Source organism: Pleurodeles waltl, chromosome 5, assembly GCF_031143425.1.
Source record: "Pleurodeles waltl isolate 20211129_DDA chromosome 5, aPleWal1.hap1.20221129, whole genome shotgun sequence".
Lineage (NCBI taxonomy): Eukaryota > Metazoa > Chordata > Amphibia > Caudata > Salamandridae > Pleurodeles > Pleurodeles waltl.
In genome coordinates, this window is record NC_090444.1 from 680,855,229 (window position 1) to 680,881,272 (window position 26,044).

Below are 26,044 nucleotides of genomic sequence, written 5' to 3' on the forward strand. Positions count from 1 at the left end.
TCTCTAGGCGAAGGCAGGATCCGTTTTAATCAAGATGGCGAAGTGGTGCTCACCATGGTGGGGGCACTTATGCTGGAGCTTAAAGTGTACAACATCGGCACTGAAGGCCTCATTCACACTGCAACTTAGTCAGCAGCAGTCCTATGCCACAAACAACAGTGTTAAAACAGAAAGAGCATCTTGATGCAGCAGCATGATCATAAACATCGAGGCCAGATGAGCAACCACAGAAGCAAGATGAGCAACCACAGAAGCACGATCTTCGTTGCTTGAACAGCTGACTTCACCCCTCCCATGCGTCTGTTATTTGTTATGACGCAATCGATGTTGTAGATTCTCACCTCATTATTTTGATTTTTGGTCACAGCAACCTATAGGTCATAGGATGCAAGACTACTGGATGTTCCTTGCTGATTTGAAGTCCTTCCAGTACCTCTTTCATTCTACACATCTGTTGATGAAAAGGGGGTGCCATTCTTCAAGCAAATGTTGTGCCTGAACAATCAGGCTTCCCACGCTCCTGCTGCCAGGTGGAGAAGACATCAGCTCTCCTTGGCAGACTGGCATCAGGGATTCTCTAAAGATCAGCTGTTTCAGATAAATCTTTAGCCCCTTCTAAACACGGATGGCTGTCAATGCCGCTGTAAATGGCAGGAATTATGGTCAACTAGGTTCTGCCAGACAGGGTGATGAGATGCTGTGTGATGTCAGCAACAGGCAAAGTTATGTAGGAATGGGACCTATCTCCCAAGGCAGAGCTCTTCGGCTGCACACTTACTGACAGCATGTCATTAGTCAAGACTTCTCTTTTGCAGAACAGACATGTTGCTCTTCATTGTCCGGGACTCACCTGCAGAAATTGTAATCACTCTTCCATCTTTTGGGGGAACACTTGTTCTCCTGACCGAACATTAGCGCTTTCTTCTCTGCCTATATCCAGAGCTATGCATGCTGGCATAGAGGGTGCAGACATGGCTGAGGTGGTTCCTCTAACACAGTTTGATCTCTTCACTACCTATGAATAGGCAGACCAGGACTAATGTGGTCAGTTGTTGGTGGGATTCTGTGATTTCACCATTATCTGATGCGGAAACTTACATACATCACAAATGAGCATGATCCATCTTTAGAGAGGAATCTCTTAGAATCGTTCCACTGCACATGGCTAAGACACTACTTGGTAAAAGAGCTCAATTATGGCAGTGACTTGGAGCTACTGCCTGGAGTTGTCATGCAGTGGTGTTCCACTAGATTGTTCAAAGTGGGGCCCACTAGGCTGTTGGTTGGTAAATGGTACTCCTAGCAATTGTTAGTGAACAAGAGATTTTAGGTCCCTGCTGCTGCTCCCAATCTTCGCTGGCTTCAAAGAGGAATTGTTCAGACGTCCTGGTGAACCCAGTTTGTTCACCAGTGACTGTAAGCAATGAGGAATCCTGAGGTTTTCAGCTACTTTCATCAGATCCAAAGAATTGCGGGAGGATTATACAGTGCCTATCTTCCCCCCGCTTGAAATTGAAGTGAAACACCATCATCTGCCTAAGTACAATATTCTAGTGGCTTTTGGCTGCTAAACCCTATGTTAACTTTGAACCTTTCATGGTCACGCGTGGATGGCACTTTCCCATGGTGTCTGGGGTTGAGAGGAGACACTCTCCGGAGCATCAGTGGGCTGTTGATGCTCTCCCAGCTCTGTGAGAAGTGCTTTGTCCTCTTGGTCTAGTGGATTCACATTCACTGTGTGATGCCTCATGCCTTGGAAGTGGGGGTCTAACAAGTGTGTGCTTGCAGGGCCGGATTAGGAACCCAAAGCAGCTCTGGCAATTTTGTCAGACCAGCTTGGGCACGGAGGCTGGAAACGAGTGAGTGGATTATGCTGGATTGCTGCTTTTGTTACTGAGGGCCAATATTGCAGCACCATTGCAAAACTGACCCCTGCCGTTCCAAACGCCCAGGAAAAGGCCCGATACCTGGTATGGCCAGTCCAGCCCTGCACGCTTGCATCCATCTCACGGACTGCAGAGGCAAGGGCCTTGAGCCAGGGAAACATCACTTGACTTGGTCTTTACTTGCCCAACTGACAACTTCTACTATCTGGATAAGGGCCAACTTCGATGAGGCAACTCCATTATGGCAGTGGGATCACTGCAGCAACTCTTGGTTGCTGGTAACGAACCTGGACAGCTTTTCCCCTCTCCACTGCTGGCTGTTCATGAGGTCTCTCTCTGACCTTCTGCTCCCACAGAGCTATCCCAGAATGGTGGGAGCTTCTGGGCAGTGGTGTCTTGCTTTAGTGTTCACAATGCAGATAACCGACTTTGCAGTATGCTCTGCAGGTGTTGCACCTTTACATATTTTTAACCTGACTGGAACGATGTGGAAATATGGAGGCACTATGCAGCATGTGAAATAAATTTACAAGTCTCTTCTTGTAAGAGGCTGATTTTCTACAAGATACAATACAAGGGTTCGGATTATGCTTCAAGATAGCATTTTATTTGCTGCAGCGGTCACCTCCAAAGAGTATCAAAATGAAACTCTGGCAAAAGCAGCTGACCTTTCCCTCAGCCTTTGATGTCTTTTATTGCACTAAAAAAAAAAACACTTTACCACACTACACATGCGTCACGATTTCCAGGCGCCTTCAAGCAAACTTTTCATGTAGCACCCTTAAACCACAAGAACAGGATGTTAAAACACAGAGATAACATTTCTAGAACATAGGGTGATTAGTCCATCTACAAGTTTTGAAAGTAACTCTAAGAAACCAGCACATTTGCAACAAATGAAATTTAAACAGGACTAACGAAGGCATACATTTTGCTCCTAGCACAGAACAAATGGAACTGAAATGGTAGACAAAACAGAGCCCTCACGCCAAGTTAAGAAATCCATTTACCATAGGCAGCAGTGGAGTGGGTCTGCTCAGATAAAGCAAACACAATGATTTCTGTTAAATACCTTCCTGTGTGCATTGAAACACGTACAACTATCTAATAATGCTTCTTGTTAAGATTATGAAGATGGGAAGGTGTGAGTCTGTAGATGGCAAGGTGCGGTGCTTGGCACTTCCGAGGCTCCTCAAAGGTAAAAAAAAAAAAAAAAAAAAAAAAAAGAAGAAGAAGAAGAAGAAAGGAGGAGTAGTTTGAACCTTTGAACATTATTTGCACCTTCTATAAATGGTGCAACATTTGAGATCGTCTTGTGGTGTCCCAGCATTTGCTCGAAAACCAGGACAGGCTCCCCAGCAATCCTGGCACTGCTTACATGCTAGGCATAGCATGTAAGCAGTGTCAGGATTGGTCTGAGCGGCAGTCACTGCCGCACAGACACAAGCCTGGGGTCTTTTTCTGTTCCTCTAGCCTGGCTGTGTATACAGCTGTGTTGAAGAAGGTGCGCACGTGTGTTTGGTTATCCTTAGACGGCCGGCCAAACACACATGCGCACTTAGTGCACTCTCCCCTCCCCCCCTCCCCAACAACCTCCCCATGGCCCAGCCCAGCCTCTCCCTGCACCTGCTGGCTGAGCCAGCAAATGAAAAATGATGACAAATAAAACAATAGCAATCTATTGTTTTAGTTTTCATCTGCTGGCTCAGACAGGGGGGCGTGAGTTGTGTTACACTGTTTACAAATGAACAAGGGAAACGACATGTTAAACATTGCGTGCAAAACGTTCCATACTCTGCTGTTACCATGAAATATCTTCCTCCATTGAACAATAACTAAGTGCTCACCGATCCACTTTAGAGACGCTGGTCCTTCTTGGACTCTAGTGTGCTTTGCTGATTAAATCGGACTCTAAGCATCCCAGAAATGTACATATAGCCAGTGGCGTGGGTAAGGAGATACTAGATTTTTAGCAAGTTGTCGAAGAAATTAAAAAAGCATAACGCTAGAAAGAAGTCTGGAAAATATGAAAACAGAGGAAGGTCAGGCAAGTTCTGTAAAATGAAGGTACGGTAGCATGGGAAGGTCTCCGTACATTTGAACATTTGTTGCCTTACGAGGGTGGAACTTGCAGAAAGTTGTGGTGAAATAATTAAACTAGTAAACAGTAATGGACATACTAACAGACGTCTTCATGAAGGAGACAAAAGAGAAGCAACGCTTCTACTCTTTGCAGGCTCGCCTATAGCACTTCCTCTTGCGCGGTTTCAGTCACGATGGTACACAGAGAGTGAAGTTGCACCGATCTCACGTCATCGTCGAGAAAATCAAAGCCGCCGAACTGGTCGCGTGCACGCCCTGTAAATCCGCGTACAGCCAAGAAGGGAGGCGAGGGAAAGGGCCACTTACGCGAAGGGCGATGCAGAACTTCCAGACAGTCCTCGGGCAGTGCGTAAAGCACAAGACCGCGCTAGGCTACGGGGCCCTGTCTCTCCTGGCGGCCGGCGGGGAGCAGCTCTTCTCTCAGGTGGTCTTCCAGTGCCCCTGCAACGCCTGGAGCTTTAGCTACAGTCTGGTCTCCATGCTGGTGCCCGCTCTGGTGCTGCTGCTGCTCGGCTTCCTGCTCAACTCGCGCACCTGGCGGCTGCTCACGGGCTGTTGCGCCCCTTTTCCAGGGCGCAGCTCCCGCCGCTGCCGGCTGCGAGTCCTCGGGCTGCTGGCGGCCGGCGCCTCGGTGGCCCCCTTCACCTGGATCGCCGTGGCCTTGCTGAACGCAGCCTACTACGAGTGTTTGGTTACCGGGGAGCAGCCGCTGGCACCCCCCTGGCTACGGACGAGGCTGTGCCTGGACAGGGGTGAGGCGTGCATGGGAGACCTGCATCGTATGCCTTGCGAATCGGGGGAGGAGGCTCAGCAGGTGATTCGCTACCTGCGGGCGGAGTCTCAGGTAATCGTACGTCAGGCCACCATTAGCCTGCTGTTGAATTCTTTGAAGTGACACGTTTTCCAACGCAGACCAAGTACTTGGCCGGGGGCTGTGTATAATTTTTACGTCTACCCAAGCTTTTAAACCACCTACAGTTTGCATTCTGAGGTTTTCAGACATGTTTACAAATGAAAAGAGAAACAAAACTACAAGGCACAGAAAGCGGCTTTTTTGTTGGCTGGAAAGCCCCTTCTGGGTTAATTTGTCTCCCACTTTGGGGTTATGGATGAAGATGCCGCTCATGCGATGGGCCCACTTAGTGGTTTGTATCCCAACTCCCAACGCTTTCCCAGCACGTCATTACTTTTGCTAGCTTTCCCTAATGCGGTGCTTAGTCTCAAATTCTTCGTGTTCGGCCCTTCGGACCTCTTAGGGATCCAATGGAGGCTCCAGACCTGAAAGGATCGATCCCATAGTGGCGCTTTTGTAAAGCTGTCCTCTAAGAAGTTCTCCGTGCTATGATATGATTCACAGATGAAGCTCCGGGGTCGCTTATGGAACTCCTGGAAGAATGTTGTCTCTTCCTACTGTTCTACATGCAAATGTGCACTGTGAGAAGGAACTACGTTTCAGCCCACAAGATGAGGAAGTCCTTTCAGTTTCCAGTTGTTAGACAAGCTACTTCCCTAGGAGTCAAGGTCCTCATTCTCACATTCAAGGCACTACACAACATAGGCCCTGCCTACCTCCACTCTGCGATACTCATAGTCGCACATATCCCACGCATACACAGAAAAAGATCGGAAGCCAGGCCTTCTCATACGTCGCTCCTGAAGGGTGGCACAACCTCCCACTTCACATCAGAGTCCCCTCCCCCCCTCTTTTTGAGGTCGGCAAGAAGCTAAAGGCTTAGCTCTTTAAATAACGCTCTGCTCCAGACTCAGCCAGGCTGACATACTTGCTCATCACCAGGACCCCTTCTCAGGTGATACTGCGCTATACAAATAAACGTAACATTTATGAAGAGAGCTTCTTTGGCATTTGTGCTATGTTCTAGATTTTTGTTTGAGAGTGTCACTTGTACTACATGCAAAAAGCTCACATCCCAGGCTTCAGATTGATGCGATTCCGTTTGGTGAAATGGTCTGAGCTAGACGCAACTGTAGCTTGGACACTGATTTCTTTGAATGCATCAATGATATGGAGCACAGATTTAAGCAACGGGGATACAAACCATGTATTCTTAAGAAAGCCCGTAATAGGATTTTAAACATTTTAAGAAGTGACACTCTCAAACAAAAATCTAGAACATTTAATAGTAACATTTGTTGTGTAGCTGACTATTCACAAGACACCTCAATACTACGTCACAAAGACTCTGGGATAAAAGCGTTTTGCCCCCGTCACGTGATTCCCACTACTCTTTCTCTATTGATCGTACATTATCTTGAAGAGTTTTACTTGATGAAGATAAGCCATTTATTCATGTTAACACCTTACTTATATTTGGCCCTGAGGAAGTCAATGAGATTAATTTCTCGGAGACGAATGCGTGTTGGCTGTTGGATGTTGTTGTTATGACCACATATGGAATCTTTCTGATGTGATGAACATGTATGAAAACCTCGCACAAGAATAAAGACACTGAACTTTAACTCTGTTTGGATTATATATTGATTTTCCGAAGACCAAGAACCTAACTGTACAGACTCTTATCTTATTTCATACGAGTGCCCTGGCCTTTTGAATCCATCTGGACCAGGGGTCTTACCTGAGTTGAGATCTGATATAGCCATGCTTATCACTTTGGTCATAATCAGCTGTTCAAGTTCCAGAGTCAGAGAAGGGGGGTAGAAAGGAGATGGGAATATCCTTTATTAGTGGGGATGCAAGCTTCTGTGGGGGCACTGGAGTCACCACATATAATCCTTGATAATAAGCTGCAAAGACCTGGGCAACTTCAATTGTGCATTCAGAGGCTTCCGATAGGGTCATGAATGGCTGTTATAATCCTGGTTAAGGCATTATTAGTTGTCAACCAATATTAGAGCCTGCTAGAATTGTCCCTGTGTTCATAAACCCTCTGGGTCGATGTTCTCCAGCTTTGTCTGGCTTCTTCTAAGAAGATTTGCTTCAGCGTGGACCTCACCAGTGCCAGTTGGTGCTCAATGTCACCGGAGGGCCAGCCATAAGCCTGCCGCTCCAAAAAAAGGATCTGGGCTTCTAGATCCGTCACCTGCGCCAGTTGGCATGACTCCTTCTCCCTAATGTATCCCTTGATCAGACCCCACAGGGTGGGTTTACTGGATGCCCATAGGTTTCCAGCAAAGGGCACAATGTTGCAATTAAGCTTTAAAAAGATCTGAGGTTCCTCTTCTATGAAATTGGTGCAGTCTTGGTCCACAAGGTGCCAAGTGTTGATGTGCCACTGTCTTATCCAGGTGGCTGGTTGACACCTATTCGGTATAAGTCAATAAGGACGCTCAATGAAGGACCACACGCCAATTATGAATACAATTTAGCTTTACTATAATTTCAGGTAAATGCAGGCATTTAGCACATCAACAATAGTGGAATAAGAATAGCAATGAAAAGCATCTATTCATATATATGTACACTACAAAGAGTATCTATGTATACGTATGAGCAAAGAGTTCATTGACAGAATAAGAATAGCAATAAAAAAAGCATCTATATATATATAAGTACACTACAAAGAGCATCTATGTATACATCTGAGCAAAGATTTCATTGACAGATATAAACTTGGAATAACTGTATACCAAAATGTGATACACTACGATGTTCAGGGAGCAGAATATAAACGAGTTGAATACTTCAGATAAGCTTTGATTTACTGCACACTAAAATGCATATTTCAATTACTGTAGCAGACTCACACTACGATGTTCAGTAAGGAAGAAAAACTATAAACGAGCTGAATTTCTCAGATTACAAACACAGTGCAAGCATAATAATCAATCATAATAATAGAGCAGAGAAACAAAAAGCCTTTCATCCCTGGGTGGAACTTAATTTAGTCCACGAATGCTGGGAAGCCCTCTACTGCCCGTTTGGACCTCTCTCCCCCTCGAGCGTCACGGTCTTGGAACAGCAAAACAGGGAGGCAGCTCTGGGTCTGAAGATGACAGTTTCATAACTCCATCTGCGAGCTTCAATTCCCTCACCCACCTTTCAGTGTTTAAATAACCTGAAGCTTGGATTCTACACCCTTCCAGTATTTTCTAGCTATGTTATCAGTACATGTCTCTTGGCTGCCTTGCCATTCCCTGGCCATTGTTTTAATTCCATCTTTTACTGTGGTCTCGTTCTCAAGGTTGAGACTGAATCTCCTTCACAGCCCGTTTCTCACACGTGCAGCTGCGAATAAGTTTATCTACGGAATGTCAAAAGAAAACAAGCTTGAAAGCGAACATCGTGAATTTCTTCCACGTTGCTCTGGCTTCGGCAGGCATCACGCTCATCTACACTGTTCAAGCTAATTAACCCTTTGTGCCGCAATGTCTTCCGCACCTTTCCCTATACTGATCACTCCACCCCTTAGATGAGCGCGATGCTTGCGAAACCAGAAGTATTTATTGTAACACTTCGCTAGCTAGATTGCGACGAATACTTGTTAGCATTATTCTAAGCGCCTGCATTTTAGTATAAAGCTGGTTTGTGCGTACATATAGTCTACATAGTATAATCATTAGCGTGACACAGACAATCAATAACCAGATTAGCGGATGTAACACTATATGTAGCGTCTTCGTAGCTCCTGGTGCCCAACCTAAGAAGATGTCATACCAATGGTGCTCAGTTACTTGCTGGATGCGTGAAGCAGTGTGCATAAGCTGTTTGGCGTCTATGGTCATCTGTATGGTTGTATCCTTGGTATATTTAGCTGCCATGTCGAATTTAGCAAATGTGATTTGTGCGTAGCACCTGATTGCCTCTAATCTAGGTAGCTTCACAACAAGCGGGATGTTCCATTCTAACTGTGCTTGCATTTGCGTCTGTAATGTGGTTGTGGTGAACTTAGTTGGTCGGTATAGGATGTGAGTACTTATGTCAATAATGCTGGTAATATTGCACATACACATTACCTGCTCTCCGGTGGTTTGTACAAATCCGTTAATAAGTAAGGGATGATTAGTAACGTAACATATACTCTCTGTTCCTATCTGATATAAGTCTGTGCCATTAATAAGATAAGGTAACCATTCACATTCTCCTGGTATTGGTTGAAGGCATGGGTCTAGCGCCCGTCCAGTGTGGGTACATACCCACCCCTTAGACCAATCTGCACATCTAGTGGGATCTACGGTGTGATTTGTTTGATCAATCCATTTTTTGTCAGTGTGAGGTATCCACCATTCTTCACCTATTACTACAAGGAGCAATATAAAGGGGCACCATATTTCAGGAGGAAGATTACTTCTAGCTATATCAAAATGAGCATAACACATCTCTCCTTCACAATGAAATTGTATAGGCTTTACCCATATTTCCTCAGGCAAATGCAATTGTTGTCTCCAATATTTACCTTGAAGCTGTCCCCATTCCGCTTTGAAGTCTACATACTGTTGATTAACAATGCTTTGCCATAGTATGCACTGAATTCCTTTGGACATTGTTTGGGTGCTTTGAAAGCTTTTTCCAAATTGTTCATAAGTGAAATTATGCCATTGCCAATCACGATACAACCCACGCAGAACCTTCCATACTTCTTGTGAGTGTGTGGGCCCCCATTGTGAAATTACTTTTATGGCCCCCCCTGTACTATATCCTGTTGAAGATATCTTATTCCTGATGGCTTCAATATCGAAAGCGTTCAGGGCCCCTACCCCAACTCTGGTGGCCCCGGATATCATGGATCCTAGATCTATTCTGATGCGTAACTTCGGCAAGGGCCATAACTGTAGTGTCCATGGTGTGCATAATGGATCGTACTTAGAGACATTCCCCTTGGCAATAGTTATCTGTAACACAATATGGTTAATTATGCTTGCATGTAAAGCTTGCTTACATCCTATTCTATATCGAACTATGGAAACGTTTCCTAAATTGCTGACCATGCGTCTTTCGGCTACATAAAACATAAAGGCAGGCTGTTTGGAGTATCGAACTCCTATAGTTCTATTAGTCATTGTAACAACCACCATATGTCCTGGTAAAATATATTGTTTGCTTGAACAATCATAAGATCTACACGGATATGTCTGTACTGATGTAAAAGGTACAGTGATATCACAATATTTACATATCCTGTTTAGCATGTAATTCAAAGCCTGTACCTTTGCGGGCATTCCCTGCAACTCGTTCAGTCCGTTGGCATGTCGGATTTGCTGTCCAGTTACCTTCCAGGTTACAGCTTTGGCAGCCATCCATTTGCCTCCAGGTACCTTCACGTTGCAGAGTGAAACATTTCCCTGGTCATCTGTTACATTAGCGGCTTGGGGTGCACAAGTGACATGAAGGTCCGTGATGACATTCTCTGCCACATTTGGTCGGACTAATATACTTTTTCCGGTTATAATCATGACCGCAAACAGGAACCACGTCATCGATGCAGATGTCATCATTTACCACCGTGGGGTAAGTCTCACTGCAGGTACAAATACAGGTACATTAGAATTCTTTAAAAGTACAACATACGTACTCCCCACCCCTTGACTCAATATCTCTCCTGCCTCTGGCTTTTTCCCTGAATAATGCACCCATGCTCTTCTTCCTGTGCTTCCAAATCCTCCTTCACCTCTCTGAGTGTTATCGGGGGGGGAGATCTTTCTTCAATGTGGGGGGTATACGCCTGTTCACAAATCAATTGGGCAAGTCTGTCATGTGCTTGATACAATACAGTAGCATCTCCTTGGTTCAGTAATACTACTTTAACCTCTCCTCTAAAATCTGGGTCTATGACTCCCTCTAGCACCGACACTCCCTTGATGGCTAGGCTGGATCGCGGGGCAATTCTACCGTATGTTCCAGGTGGTACTCTCACTCCTATTCCTAGGGGAATAGTCTTCACCTGTCCTACGGGTATTTCTCCATCCTCTGGAGCAAACAGGTCCAGTCCTATACTGCCAGAAGTAGCATGTAAAGGTAATCGAGCTCGAGGGTCTGTTTTCCAGACAATCATTGTGTGGGTGATTTCTTTATCATGCCCTGTCTTCCGAATGAAAGGAGTCTGCTGCCCCACTGGTCTATTGTTCAATTCGAACAAGGCTTTGTCTAAATTACTACTCCATCCTTTTAGAGTCTGATGTGCTGATAACTTTTTTAGCTGTTCTTTCAACAATCCGTTATATCTCTCAATCATGCCTGCAGCTTGTGGATAATAACTAAGGTGGAAAATCCACTGAATTCCCTGTTCCTGCGCCCAATCCTGCACTGTTTTCCCTGAAAAGTGTGTGCCCCTATCTGTTTGGATTTCATCAGGTACCCCATAATGTTTTATCAGGTAGTTTAGCCCTTGCAAAATGGACTTTTTGTCTGCAGACTTACAGGGAATACCCAACATAAGGCCAGAGTAGGTGTCCACCATGGTCAATACGTAGCTTTTTCCTCCTTCCTTTGGTAGCGGCCCGATATAGTCCAATTGCCACACTGTAGCGGCTGCGGTTCCTCTTCTGATATGGCTGCTAGGCTTCTTTTGCAGGGGCATTTGTTTTATCTGGTTGCATGTGGGGCACTCTTTTACTGCTTGTTGGACCTGTTCTTTAGTGACTGGAATCTGTCATTGCTGTGCCCACGCATAAGTGCCATTCTCTCCTAGATGTCCCGATGTTGCATGGGCCCAGTTTGCTAGAGCAGCTTCAGCCTCCTCATTGATGATCACTGTTCGTGTTTTGGCCATCTGATCTGCAGTGTTGTTGAATAGAGATGCAAGTGAGGTGTCTGATGGGCAATGGGCGTCCACATGTCCCACATAGATTTGACATTTGTGCCCTTTCTCCCACATCTCTTCCCATAGCTGCTCGCCTCCCCAAATGGGGGTGCCTTTGATTTTCCATCCATTCTTGCGCCAAGTCGGGGCCCAGATTACTAGTCCTTGGTAGGTGGCCCAGCTGTCAGTGTACACAAACGTTTTCTCTCCGATGGGGGCCTGTTCGATCACTGCTGCTACCCCTTGCAGTTCTACAAGCTGACTTGATCCATTATTTCCTCCTCGCAGCAACAGCGTTTCTGTAGCAGGCTGGAATGCGACTGTTTGCCATTGTCTCCTTCCTTGATGGTACCGGGCGGTACCATCTGTGAACCATGCATTCTGCTGTTCTTCTTCTGTGAGCTGTTCAAAAGGTGGGGCTGTTTTAAATGGTGAGGACTCCATCTCAGATGGCTCTGGACCATTGCTTGTAAGTCCACTGCCCCCAGCATATCTTCTTGTAACTTCGAAACTCCTGCTGGCCCCGGTTTTGCCCTCTGCTGCAGATACCATTTCCACTTTATGATGGTAGACTCCTGCGCCCTGCCTACTTTAGTGCCAACCCCTCCTTCTCTTATCCAGCCTAGTAAGGGGACCCGTGTTCTTAAGGTAACCGGCCGGTCACCAGTTATGCGCTCTGTTTCTACTAACGCCCAATATGCTCCTGCTAGTTCTTTTTCTAATGGGGTATAATTGCTCATGGAGGGTGTTAATCTCTTTGACCAAAATCCTTGTGGCACTCTCTTTTTTCCTTGCTTCTGCCATAAACTCCACATCACTACATCATCCTGTACTATCATTTCCAGCTCAAACGGGTCTCCTTCTGTGATGGGACCTAACGCAAAATAATTCTGTAATGCATCTTTTGCTCCCTCAGAGGCCTCTTGCTGTTCAGGTCCCCATTTGAAAGGGTGCTTTTTTCGTGTAACTTGATATAATGGTCTCAATATTAATCCTAAGTGAGGGATATGTTGTCTCCAGAATCCCATCAAACCAATAAATCGTTGTGCTTCTGCCTTAGTTGAAGGAATCTTTAGCTACTGTACCATATCAATCACTTTCTGTGGTATTCTTTTTACTGGTCCTGACCAAATAGCGCCCAGGAATTTCACCTCTTGTGCCGGGCCTTGGACCTTTTTTGGGTTAATAGCCCATCCCCTCTGCTGTAAGTATTCAACTAATCTTTCCAGCGTGTCTGAGACTTGCTCTTTAGTGTCCCCAGTGATCATGATGTCATCAATGTAATGTGCAAGTCGGGTGTTTCCAGCCGAGAAGTTGGCTAAATCTCTGGCTATTAGCCCATGACACAATGTGGGACTATGCACGTACCCCTGGGGCAACTTCCTGAATGTGAATTGCCTGTCCTGCCAGCTATTGCAAATTGGTCTTGACTGGCCTCATCAATATCAATTGAAAAGAAGGCGTTTGCTAGATCAATCACGGCATGCCATTCCCCCACATCTTTACTCAACTGTTCCACCAGTGTGATGATGTCTGGGACGGTGGCTGCCAAAGGTGGAGCCACTTCATTCAGTTGTCGATAGTCAACAGTCATTCGATATGTATCATCTGGTTTCTTCACGGGCCATATAGGAGAGTTAAATGGGCTCACAGCCGGCCTTAACACACCTGCATCTAGCAACCCCTGTATGGTATCTGAAATCTCTTTATGACCTCCGGGTATGCGGTACTGTTTAATGTACACCGGCTCCTTTGGAGGAGGCGCATGTAATGGACTCCACTTTGCATGCCCAATCAGAACTGTCCTAGATTTCTTTATGTGTACGCTCCTCACACCAAAAGTAAATGTTCCCCATTGCGTATCAATAGTTTTGCCTAGTAACAAATCCATGCCAATAATGTATTCTGGTACTTCAGCTATTAAAACTTCTGCTGTGAACGGGGGTCCTTTACCGATTGACAATTTAAGCTTAACAGGTTTGGCCTCTGTCTCTGCACCCCCGTAACCATTAATGATCACACCCTTCCCTGGCAGCCTCTTAGGGTTTCCATTTATCAAAGTTACTTCCGCACCTGTATCGAGCAGTACCATAACATGTTGTGTTCCTTTGTGCCAATAAATGATGAGAGGTACATATGGCCGCCTGTCCCCGGGGCTTACCTCTTGCACTGCTTGGACCCCCGGGGTTTGGCCTGACCTTCCTAATAAGGGGTCTGGGACTTCCCAGCCATCGCTGGACAAGTCGGGATATAGAGTTGAGACAGGCACCTTCCTATTTTTCCCTGATTCTGTTTTTTCCTTCTCAGACTCTTCCATGGGTGGTGCTGAGGGCTGTTTCTCATCAAATGCCTCTTTCTCTTTCTGTCTAGGTTGCAATGCTTTCCATTTATTAAGCAGATAAGGGGTAGGCTTTCCATCTATCTCCTCTTTCTTCACCCCAGCATTCAACAAATCTATCCACATTTGTCGTCTGGTCACTTTTATTGTAGATTTTCCTCCCTTATACTTATTGTCCTGCCCCATTGCTCTTGCTGATTTTTGTCTATCAAGCCCTTCTAATTGTGCCATTAATAATACCACATCCCCCACTGGTCTTCCCTGAGCGGGTCCTAGAAGGGCCAACAAGGCACCTTTCATATGTCGAGGGGCATTTCTGGTTAACCGTGCCCTGATCCCTGCTGTCATGGGTTCAACATCAGGTCCTAAAAACTGTTGGGAGTATACTGCGTTATGCATCCCCATTTCTCGCAGTTGTTCATTTGCCGCTGAAATCGTATGCCAAGGACCCCAACTCTCCTCCACATCTATAGCAGTTGGGTACAATTGCTTCACTCCTTCCATTAACCAACCCATTAGAGAGAAGGCTTGTTGCCCCTGTGCACCTCGTAACCGTTGCCCTAACATAGCATGTCTAGTTACTGATCCCATTTTCAAAAGTTCAGTTGGTGATAAATATGTACCATCTGCTCCAGTGTCCCACAATCTCACCAACCATTTAAACAAGGGCTCTGCAGGCATCTGCCTAAACATACAAGTTATTTCTAACAATTCACTCTGTGTATAATCTCTTACCAAACGTGAATTCTGTATTTGCCCACCATTCACTCCCTTTGATTTATTCTGCACGAGTGGGTGAACCTCCATTACACTTCCCCTTTCACCTTCAATTTCACCTGCACGTCCTTCTCCACTTTCAACTCCACCTAGTTCTGCTACACGTACTTCCACCTCATCCTCCCAATTCCAGTCATCATCATTATCCAAAACTGTTCCATCCCAAGTACAAGGATCCCAGTTTTCTTTGCGTACCAATGCCCTCACTTGCACAGCTGAGGGTATTTTAGGCTTCTGCCTACTCTTCTGTTTTGCTGCTCGAACTGCTAATGTGGTGCACCTTGCCTCCATTTGATCACCTCTAGTCACTGCACTTTCTATAGTTTCTTTCATAAGTAACTGCCTTTCCTGCAAGGCTGCAACCTCATCCCGCAGTTTTCTTATTTCTGCATCTTGTGTTAATGTTTTCCTGTATACCGTACGGAGCACAGACAGGAAAAGCCATCCCACTTGCCCTGCTGCTTTGAGCTCCAGCTTCGCCCCTCTTAGCTTCACACTCTCAACCGCATCTTCCACTAAAAGGGGAGTCACTTTCTCATCTAATGCCTCCCATAACAGCGGCGTTGCCCACCGGTTCAGGAGCCCTGCCACACCAGAGAACGGGTCAGTTGCTAACCACCCGGGAATGGATCTGGCTTCTGCCCCATGCTGTCTTCCGCTCTCTGCCTCACTTTTCTTACGTCCCCAAAAAGGCATTATTGACTTAAGCCCCACTTCTAGTACCAAATGTCTTATCCAGGTGGGTGGTTGACACCTGTTCGGTATAAGTCAATAAGGACGCTCAATGAAGGACCACACGCCAATTATGAATACAATTTAGCTTTACTATAATTTCAGGTAAATGAAGGCATTTAGCACATCAACAATAGTGGAATAAGAATAGCAATGAAAAGCATCTATTCATATATATGTACACTACAAAGAGTATCTATGTATACGTATGAGCAAAGAGTTCATTGACAGATATAAACTTGGAATAACTGTATACCAAAATGTGATACACTACGATGTTCAGGGAGCAGAATATAAACGAGTTAAATACTTCAGATAAGCTTTGATTTACTGCACACCAAAATGCATATTTCAATTACTGTGGCAGACTCACACTACGATGTTCAGTAAGGAAGAAAAACTATAAACAAGCTGAATTTCTCAGATTATAAACACAGTGCAAGCATAATAATCAATCATAATAATAGAGCAGAGAAACAAAAAGCCTTTCATCCCTGGGTGGAACTTAACTTAGTCCACGAATGCTGGGAAGCCCTCTACCACCCGCTTGGACCTCTCTCCCCCTCGAGCGCCATGGTCTTGGAACAGCAAAACAGGGAGGCAGCTCTGGGTCTGAAGATGACAGTTTCATAACTCCATCTGCAAGCTTAAATTCCCTCATCCACCTTTCAGTGTTTAAATAACCTGAAGCTTGGATTCTTCCCCCTTCCAGTATTTTCTAGCTATGTTATCAGTACAGGTCTCTTGTCTGCCTTGCCATTCCCTGGCCATTGTTTTCATTCCATCTTTTACTGTGGTCTCGTTCTCAAGGATGAGACTGAATCTCCTTCACAGCCTGTTTCTCACACATGCAGCTGCAAATAAGTTTATCTACGGAATGTCAAAAGAAAACAAGCTTGAAAGCCAACATCGTGAATTTCTTCCACGTTGCTCTGGCTTCGGCAGGCATCACGCTCATCTACACTGTTCAAGCTAATTAACCCTTCGCGTCACAATGTCTTCCGCACCTTTCTCTATACTGATCAGCCACATAGGCCGTAGGGTGCCCTGAGGGTGTCCCATTTCTAAGAGGAGGTTTGCATGATCAGAGATGCTTCTGGATAGGATCTGTGAACGTTTCAGTGAAAGGTTGTCGCTGGCTGGAAGCCAAATCTGGTTGATTCTGGACCTCATTTTGTGCACTGCAGCCAACCCGCCAATGTCATAATGTGGCGGTATCTACCGCCAGCCTGTTTGTGGTACTACCGCCACATTATCACCTACCGCCGGGGTCATAATGACCCCCATAGATCTGACCAGGCATTCAGTTTATCAAGTGCCATTACTGTGTGATACTGTATTAGAGCTGGAACCTGTCTAGCATCTCCTGTAATTGGCCCCAGCTCCTCACTTTTACCCTTCGAAAGTCAATCAGGTACATAATAATTAATCTGGAATTAAATAGAATTACAGGCCCAGGGACACCAATAGGAAATGCAGTATCCACTATCAATACTGGCCAGCAACCAACTACTGTCTGGTCCCCATACCCGGAGAAAAACCCTAACAATCTTTTCTTTTCCCTATTCCATTATCGGCAAACATGTGCCCACCTCATCCCCTCCACCCCCCTCCTCCTGAGCAAACAAAGTGTGTACAGTAGGGCATTCATTCACCTTTTTTAATAAATTCCTTTACGCTCTCATTTCTAAAATGTCGAAGTTCTTGGAATCAGACTGAATACTGACAGTAAGTATGTGATGAGAAAACCGATTTGGAACCCCATAAGTATAGGATATTACCACTGGAGGACTGAGGGCCTAGGTTTACCCTCTATTCACTAAAATGTGGTATGGTGGGAAAGATGTAGACTGAAGCAAACAGTCCTGTGTTGCAATTTTGGTTCTACTTGACAAAATTGTTTGACCTTGGACAAATCATGTTCTCGTTAGTCCTATAAGCCATCTGCTGTTTACTTCAAAACAAAACAGGCTTGATTCAGTAAATGAGCACCAATGACATGTCTCCTGGGAAGGCCACTGTGCAGTTTTTATTTATACATGAGAATGATTTCATCATACTTTAGTGGTTGAATGGTTTTGAATTGATTGGTTATGACCACCTGGACCACCATGCCCTGGATTAATAAAATGCAATTAAGTATCAAATTCACTCTTTTTTCTCTTAAATTATGGTTACAATAGTCATGTTAGAAATGGGGTCTTTGGTTGGCAGTCAGTTTACCCCCTGTCCAAGCAAGGACCCTCACTCTAGTCAGGGTAAGAGAGAATCATCCTCAGCTAACCCCTGCTTACCCCCTTGGTAGCTTGGCACGAGCAGTAGGCTTAACTGCAGAGTGCTAGGTGTATAGTATTTGTACCAACACACACAGTATCTTAATGAAATCATTACATAACAACACAACACAGGTTTAGAAAAATAGGAAATATTTATCTAAACAAAACAAGACCAAAATGACAAAAATCCACACTACACTAGTCAAGTTATCAATTAAAAAGCAAAAAGAGTCTTCATTTAGTTTTAAACACACACTAACGCTGTTAGCGTGAAAATGTACCTTGGGTGTGTCAAAAATAACCCGCACGAGCGAGTGTGTGTCAAAAAGGGCTTGTGATGCGTCAATTTCACTCACAGGCGAGACCTTGCGTTGTTTCTCCTTTCGTCAGGTCAGGTGGGTCGTTTCTTCTCTCCGCAGGAGAGAGATGCGTCGATCCGGTCAGCACTCTCAGGTCCGGGCAGGCCTTGCGTTGTTTTTACATGCCCAGCGGTGTTTCCGCCGGAAATCCAGCCGCACGATGATCCGAAAACCACGCAGTGCGGGTTGTGATCTCACCAGCCTCCTTCAGCGATGCTGCGTGTCGTTTCTCCAGCTCCGTGCGTCGATCTTCGGTCACATTACAGGCGAGTAGCGATTTTCAGCCGCGAAGCCGGCGGACCGTTGATTTTTCAGGCACAGATCGGAGTTGCGTCGATCTTTTCCCCTCAGGGCGTTCTATGCGTGGATTTCTTCCTCTTAGGCTGCCAACTTCTCCTTTCAGGGTCCCAGGAAGTGGATGGGCACCTCAGGGCAGGGTAGGAGTCTCTCCAGAGACTCCAGGTGCTGGCAGAGAGAAGTCTTTGCTGTCCCTGAGACTTTAAACACCAGGAGGCAAGCTCTAAATCAAGCCCTTGGAGATCTTCACAAGAGGGAAGGCACACAAAGTCTAGTCTTTTCCCTCTTACTCTGGCAGAAGCAGCAACTGCAGGATAGCTCCACAAAGCACAGTTGCAGGCATGGCAGCTCTTCTTCCTCAACTCTTCACCTCTTCTCCAGGCAGAGGTTTATCTTGGTTTCCTGAAGTGTTCTAAAGTCTGTGGTTTTGGGTGCCCTTCTTATACCCATTTTCTCCTTTGAAGTAGGCCTACTTCAAAGCAAAGTCTCTCTTGATTGTGAAATCCTGCCTTGCCCTTGCCAGGCCCCAGACACTCACCAGGGTTTGGAGACTGCATTGTGTGAGGGCAGGCACAGCCCTTTCAGGTGTGAGTGACCACTCCTCCCCTCCCTGTTAGCACAGATTGCTCATCAGGAAATGCAGACAACACCCCAGCCTACCTTTGTGTCACTGTCTAGTGTGAGGTGCAGCCAGCCCAACTATCAAACTGACCCAGATAGGGAATCCACAAACAGGCAGAGTCACAGAAATGGTATAAGCAAGAAAATGCTCACTTTCTAAAAGTGGCATTTTCAAACACACAATCTTAAAATCAACTTTACTAAAAGATGTACTTTTAAATTGTGAGATTAGAGACCCCAAACTCCACATGTCCATCTGCTCCCAAAGGGAATCCACACTTTAATCATATTTAAAGGTAGCCCCTATGTTAACCTATAAGAGGGACAGGCCTTGCAACAGTGAAAAACGAAGTTAGAAATATTTCACTGTCAGGACATATAAAACACAATACTATATGTCCTACCATAACCATAAACTGCACCCTGCCCTTGGGGCTACCTAGGGCCTACCTTAAGGGTGTCTTACATGTAAGAAAAGGGAAGGTTTAGGCATGGCAAGTGGGTACACTTGCCAAGTCAAATTTACAGTTTAAAACTGCACACACAGACACTGCAGGGGCAGGTCTGAGACATGATTACAGGGCTGCTTATGTGGGTAGCACAACCAGTTCTGCAGGTCCACTAAAAGCATTTCATTTACAGGCCCTGGGCACCTCTAGTGCACTGTACTAGGGGCTTACTAATGAATCAAATATGCCAATCATGGAAAAGCCAATTACATACCCATTTTGTAAAGGAGCACTTGCACTTTAGCACTGGTCAGCAGTGGTAAAGTGCCCAGAGTAACAAAAATAGCAAAAACCGAGTCCAGCACACATCAACATCCTGGGAAACAGAGTAAAAAAGTTAAGGGAGACCACGCCAAGGATGAAAAGTCTAACAAGTGACATCTGGAAATAGTAAACTTCCAACTGATCCCGGAGTGTTGGAAATTAGATCCAAAATGTTCCTGAGGTCACCAAGTTTTATTTTCCTTTTTTGGAGACGGTAAATTGCCAATGCCTTACCCTATTTAACAGAGGCAAAAACAAGAGATGATGGACGGAATGCAGAGCAAATCAAACATTCACTTCCAGTCACAGGTCTGGGTTTAATCCATCAGTTTTTTTTGCCTGCCATTCCAGTTTGGACCCAACCATATGCAAATCAGTCTAGACCCTGTTCCCCATGGGAATAGTCCAGTCCGAACTGCCAGGCCAGTTCTCCCTGGACCAGAAACAAGCATTCTGGGACTGGTTTCATGGTATCATCCTTCATCAGCCAGGCCAGCTTGAATCTGGTGACATAGCAAGCACAGGACCTACGTCTGGGCATACCCTTCCCACTTGGGGTGACAAATGCAAGAACAAAAGATGATGGACGGAATGCAAAGCAAATCAAAAATTCACCCTGTATTTAACAAAGGGTCTTGGGATATTTATTCTCAAGGGGCTGACTGTCAATAAACTAAATCTACCTTATTTTAATTTAGGGTAGCCTCTCCCCTGCTGGTTCAGGTCCTGTTCTCTGAAAATCCTCCCATTACTCTGTATTAGCATCCCAAAAGGTAAACGTTGCAAAAGTAGCATTTTCGAGGACATTCTCTGGCTGTAGCTCACCTCAGCCATTTAGCATTTGAACCCACTCGCCCTTTACATGCTCCTCTGTATAGTTCTTGCTCACGCTGTCTGAGCTTCTCATGTCTTCCCAGCCTGCACACATGCTTCACATCTCTCTCACCTATGAGTCACCTGAACAGATTTCTCTCTTTTCTTGTCATCTTAAGACCCTCAACCTTCATGTCCACTATAATGAGCAGGGACGGACAAGGCATTTTATTCCACAGGGAATTTCCCAGGTGGGCTGGAGCTTTTGAAAGCCCTTTTTGAAAGCTTAGGGCCAATCCTGCTGCTTCTGTCACTATCCCCAGCTCCTCGAGTTAGTTGCAGAAGGCACAGGGAGGTTTCAAGTGATAGAGTAAGAGAGGGAATGTAGAGAAAGCAATCAAAGAGGGAGATGTGAGAGAGAGGAGTGGAGGAGAAAGGAAATAGATGGATGGAAAGACAGAGATTTGAGAAGGAGACAAAGGGAGCTAGCTGGTATGAGCATTTTTGCCAGTGCCGCTTTGGGTTCCCCAGTTTAGCCCTGATAATAGGCAAAAAGTGGAACATTTAGCATTCAGGTTTAGTGTGTTGAGAAACTCAGGGCAGAAATCTCAAGTGCAATAAAATCCTTCAAAAACGGGTTCCTTTTTACATTGTTGCTATAACAATACTGATGTTTTTGTACCTCTACACTTTCAAAGACTTCTGAGAGGAACTCTCATGAGTAGTGTTTTAACATTTTAGTAGCCCATGGTTGGTACTGCAAAAAATGTACATTGCTTCAAAAATAGAAGTGCAGTGCACTTGCTTCATTTGTGCTGCTTATGTTACAGGGCAAATGGTATTTGCATCTGATCAAGCATGGCATAACTAATTTCACATTATGCTTACTGTATTTAGATACTCAGAAGGCAAAATACATTTACCCCAATTTTTAGGTTTCTAGTGTGTAGCCTTTGCTCTATTATTGACAGGTATATATTTATTATATACTAGCTTTCAGGAACTTTGGCTCAGTCTCCTATAGCTAGTGTTTATTTTGTTTTATTTGAGACCCTTCAGCTACTAGTTTAAGACTTTATTATTCGCATCTTGTGCTGGAGAGCTAGTTTTAGTTACCTGTTTGTGTATTGCTTTTAATATTTATGTATATATGGTATTTCTATACCAAGGACACAGCTGTAAAAGGTCCAAGTCAAGCATAAAGTCAACAAGAGATAGGAGAGGTAGCTGGTTTGTGAAATATGCATTACCTAATGTGTTGTGATGTAGTGTTTTTAATCAAGTGCACCTTCATCTCTTCCCTTAATTAGAGCAGCCTTCGGTAGTCTGGATGGATACAGAATTGTTGTTCCAGGCCATAGGCGCATGGATAGAAACAGCCTGCAGCCTTGTATTTTGTTTTTATACTTCTCAGTCTATAGCTTGATATTGTACTGATTGCGGGTGTCCTGGAAACCACCAGAGATGGTGAGTTTCTCTGCAAGATGAGCAGGGGTGCTGGTCATGATGATTTTTGCTTTTGAAGATGTTGTGGGCTGGCGGTGGGCCAATGTGCTTCCATCCGGGTGGGGGTGACTTGAGTATATGTATTTCAGCTCTGTTTGAAAAGTTCTGGGGTGTGTAGGGTGCCATTAGGAGGTGCAGGTTTTGAACAGCATTTCAGAAGTCTCTTTGTGGAATAAAGAGTATCTCTTTCTTTAGAATAGAGAGCCGGTACCACATTTCTGGCGATTTGTTCCTTGAGAGTGAGGTTGGTGTCCAAGTGAGTTGGCATTCAGTGCAAGTTGGGATTTGAAGCAGTCTGAGTTCATGCCATTGGTCCAGGTTTGTACTATTTTTTGTTTGTTGTTCTCCGCAAATAACTGACATTTTGTCTTGGTTGGTTGCGCTTCATGTAGGCACTAGGCATCCGGGCTTTCAGGTGTACCAGCAGTCTTTAAGGTGCTGGATGTTTGAAGAAGAAGAGAATTTCAAGTAGAGTTGGATAACATCAACGTTCTGGTCAACCTTGGTGCTGTTATCTGCTACTAGAGAACCAAGCAGCTCAGTGTAAATATTGAAGTAGGCATGGTACAGTATGGAATTCTGTGGGACTTAGTAGATTAAAGTGATCTTTTTTGACCTGGATGTGACTACGGGAACAAACTGGTGTTGGTTGAAAAAGTATGTGGAGAACCAATGAAGGATATTGCTTGTGGGTCCCTTTCAGTGCTCATCATACATATGATGGTGGAATAGTTGATTATGTCAAAGGCAACTGAGAGGTCCAGCTCTATCAGGAGGCAGGGCTTATCTTCATCTGTGATCAGGAGGGCATTCTCTACGATGTGTGATGTAGGGTTCTTCAAGCTGGAGCATGATGTGAAGCCAGACTAGTAGTCATGCAGGAGATGGTTACCTTTAATGTGATCTAAGAGTTGAATATAAACTAGCTTTTCAATGAGCTTGCAGATGACTGCATGTTCATGACGGGCCAGCAGTTATCTAGGCCATTAGGGTCTGGGGGAATGGGTGGTTTGCATTGTTTGCTGGTAGTGTTGAGAAGCCAAGGATGATGATGTGGCGTTTGGATTCTGTTATTTGTGTGAATGCTGTACCAATCTGAGTATGTCAGTGAGGTTGAAGCGGGAGTCTGTTTTATTATTTTGTGGATTTCTTTGTTTTTTTATTTTGAGTTTGTTTTGTCCAGTAGGCTAAAGGCACCCTAACAACCCAAAACAGGCAATGAACTTGTCTCTGCTGTTTACTGGGGATCAGAGGCCCTGAAGATTTGATTGAAGTAGTGACAAAGTAGGAAGGGATGTCACTTCCTCTGCAAATGGAAAATGGAAAATTGAGTCCTCTTGCCTCACTTCTCCTTTCAAAAATGCTTTTAGCAGAAAACCAGTTATGACTTATGCAGGTGAATGATAGGAAATAAACTTCCCTTATTTGATTTCTTCATTTAAAAGATTGGGTTGGCAGGAAACCAGTGATATAATTTCTCTTGCAGATTAGTAATACAGTGATGTCAGTTCCTGTAGCGATGGATGACTCTTCCCTGGCTTCTTATTTTAAAGATGGTTTTAGCAGGAAACCAGTAATATCACTTCCTGTGCAAATGGATGATAGGAAAAAGAAGTCCTCTTTCCTGACGTTCTCCTCCACAGATGTTTTTGTCATGAAACCAATGATATCATTTTCAGTGCAGAAGAAGGATTGGTAAGGAAGTCCTTACGCCTGGATTCTTCTTATAAAGATGGTTTTAGTGGGTAACCAGTGATGTCTCTTCTAGTGTTAATGGATGATGTGAAATGAGGTTCAGTTGCCTAGTTTATTCTTTTAAAGATGATTTTGCATAAGATGGGTGATGGGTAATAAAATCCTCCGGTTAGCTTCATTTAATGATGGTTTTGGGAGGAAACCAGTGATGTCATTTCGTGTGCACGTGGATGATGGGAAATTAAGTCCTCTTACTTACTTCTTTTTTTAATGATGTTTTGTCCAGGGTGTCACTACCTGTATGGATGGATGATGTCAACTGCAGTGATGACCGCTCCAGTTTAGATGGATGATGGGAAATGAAGTGCTTGCTTGTTTTCTTCTTTTAAAGTTGGTTTTGGCCAGAAAGTAGTAGTGTTACTTTCTGTGCATATTATGGGTTCTACCAAGCCATTTTATTACCAGCATCACTTGCATCTTAATGTTCCTGCCAATATAAAAATTAGAACAATCTCCTAAAACACAGATAACGCCATTCCGGATAAATGCTATGCCCGAATATAATACCAATGTCCAACTACAGGCCTATTTCACTACCCCTTTTCTTTGAAAAATTATACTAAGTAATGTAACATTTCAACATTTGAATTCATAGAATCCTCTAGTTTGTTAGATCTTCATCAATGCAGCTTTGACACTTCCTTCAGTACTGAAACAATCCTAGTCTCAGCCACTATTGGTAACACTATAGTTCTAGATAAAGGATGCCAAGACTCAATTGTGCTCTTGGACCTTCTTTCATCATTGTACATGGTACCACCCTCAATCCTATTACACCATCCTACCTCCATTGAAGTGACAGATACGGTGCTCACCTGGTTGTTCTCTTTCTAGGAAGATGGTATGCAAGCAGTTGCTCTATTCCGTTACTATTCTAACTTCAAACATGATTCCTGTGGGTTCCCCAGGGGCTCAGCTCTGATCGCAAATCTACATTTATCTCGCTCACCTGGTGACCTTTGGGATCTAGTTCTATTGAGACGCCCATGAATCACATCGCATAGTACAGTTAGATGTCAGTAGAAAGGATTTCCAATCAAGCTTTAAAGACTACATGTGTGGGGCCAGTTGGATGAACTAGTTCAGATTAATCCCTACTACTGAAATTGAGGTTTTCGGTACCACTCTGCTTAGTTAAGGAGTTGTTGCCCACGTTATCTAGACCATTGACCTGGTCCTTCTTTCAAACACTCTTCCAGTGTCTGCAGTCTTGGGATTATTTTAGATGTACAGCTATTACTCAGACAGATGTGCTTTCCATGACTTGTTTTTTTATGCTTCACATATTCATAAAAAAATGTTCCATTGTTCCATGTAAGTCACATAAAGATAGTTGCTCAATGGTTTACTATTTTGCAATTTGACTACTGCGATTCTCCCTATTTTAGCTTACCCCTCATTTTTTCCAAAAAGGCTACAATGTCTAAAGAAAGCTGCTGCCTGGTTAATCCATGTTTTGACACTTTGCCTCTGCCACGTGGTGCTTTACGGGACTTTTCAAGCCTACCCTTGGAAGATCTTCCATCACTATGTCTGAAAAACCCCCTTGTTCTGTGGAGGCTAACATTTTGGTCGTCCCTCGCTTTTGCAACATTCACACCTGGTACTCACTGCTGAAGCCTGGAATTCCCTCTTTCCATCTTTACAAGTCAATACTGATCTTCTGAGCTTCCAGGAACATTTGAAAATGTATTTATTAGGACCGGTTTCTCTCTCATTGCTGCATTGCAGTGAGCGTAAACGTAGGCTTAGCACCAGGTTACTCTTTCCTTCTGGTAATTGCACCTTTTGAAAATAAAGTTAAAAAAATATTGGATCAATTCACAAGTGTTTTAGTTTCACAGTTTTTCCATAGCCTATCTGTGTGTGTCCTTCCACCTCCAGTGGAGAAAATGAGGGACTATTTTGCATCAGAAATCAGTCAACAAGCTGTACAGTGGCACTTGTGAGTGAGTTCTCACAAAAGCATCAAACAAACAGAACAAAACTGAAAAGGTTACATTATTTTCTGTAACATTCATTTTCAGTTGCTTTTTTTCTGTGCTGTACCCTGTTTGACGTTTGCTCTGCATGTACATTCCCAATCTGCACGC

General features: G+C 44.5%; 1 protein-coding gene across 1 annotated transcript in view; it reads left to right on the forward strand.

The window, feature by feature from the left end:
- Window positions 1-4,120: 4,120 nt before the first annotated feature.
- The window catches only part of CALHM6 (calcium homeostasis modulator family member 6), a 29,626-nt gene continuing 7,702 nt past the window's right edge, over window positions 4,121-26,044 (forward strand). Inside the window, exon 1 of the mRNA XM_069234566.1 lies at window positions 4,121-4,833. Coding sequence (XP_069090667.1) covers window positions 4,306-4,833 — 528 coding nt within the window. The 5' untranslated portion in view covers window positions 4,121-4,305. The remainder of the gene's footprint in view (window positions 4,834-26,044) is intronic.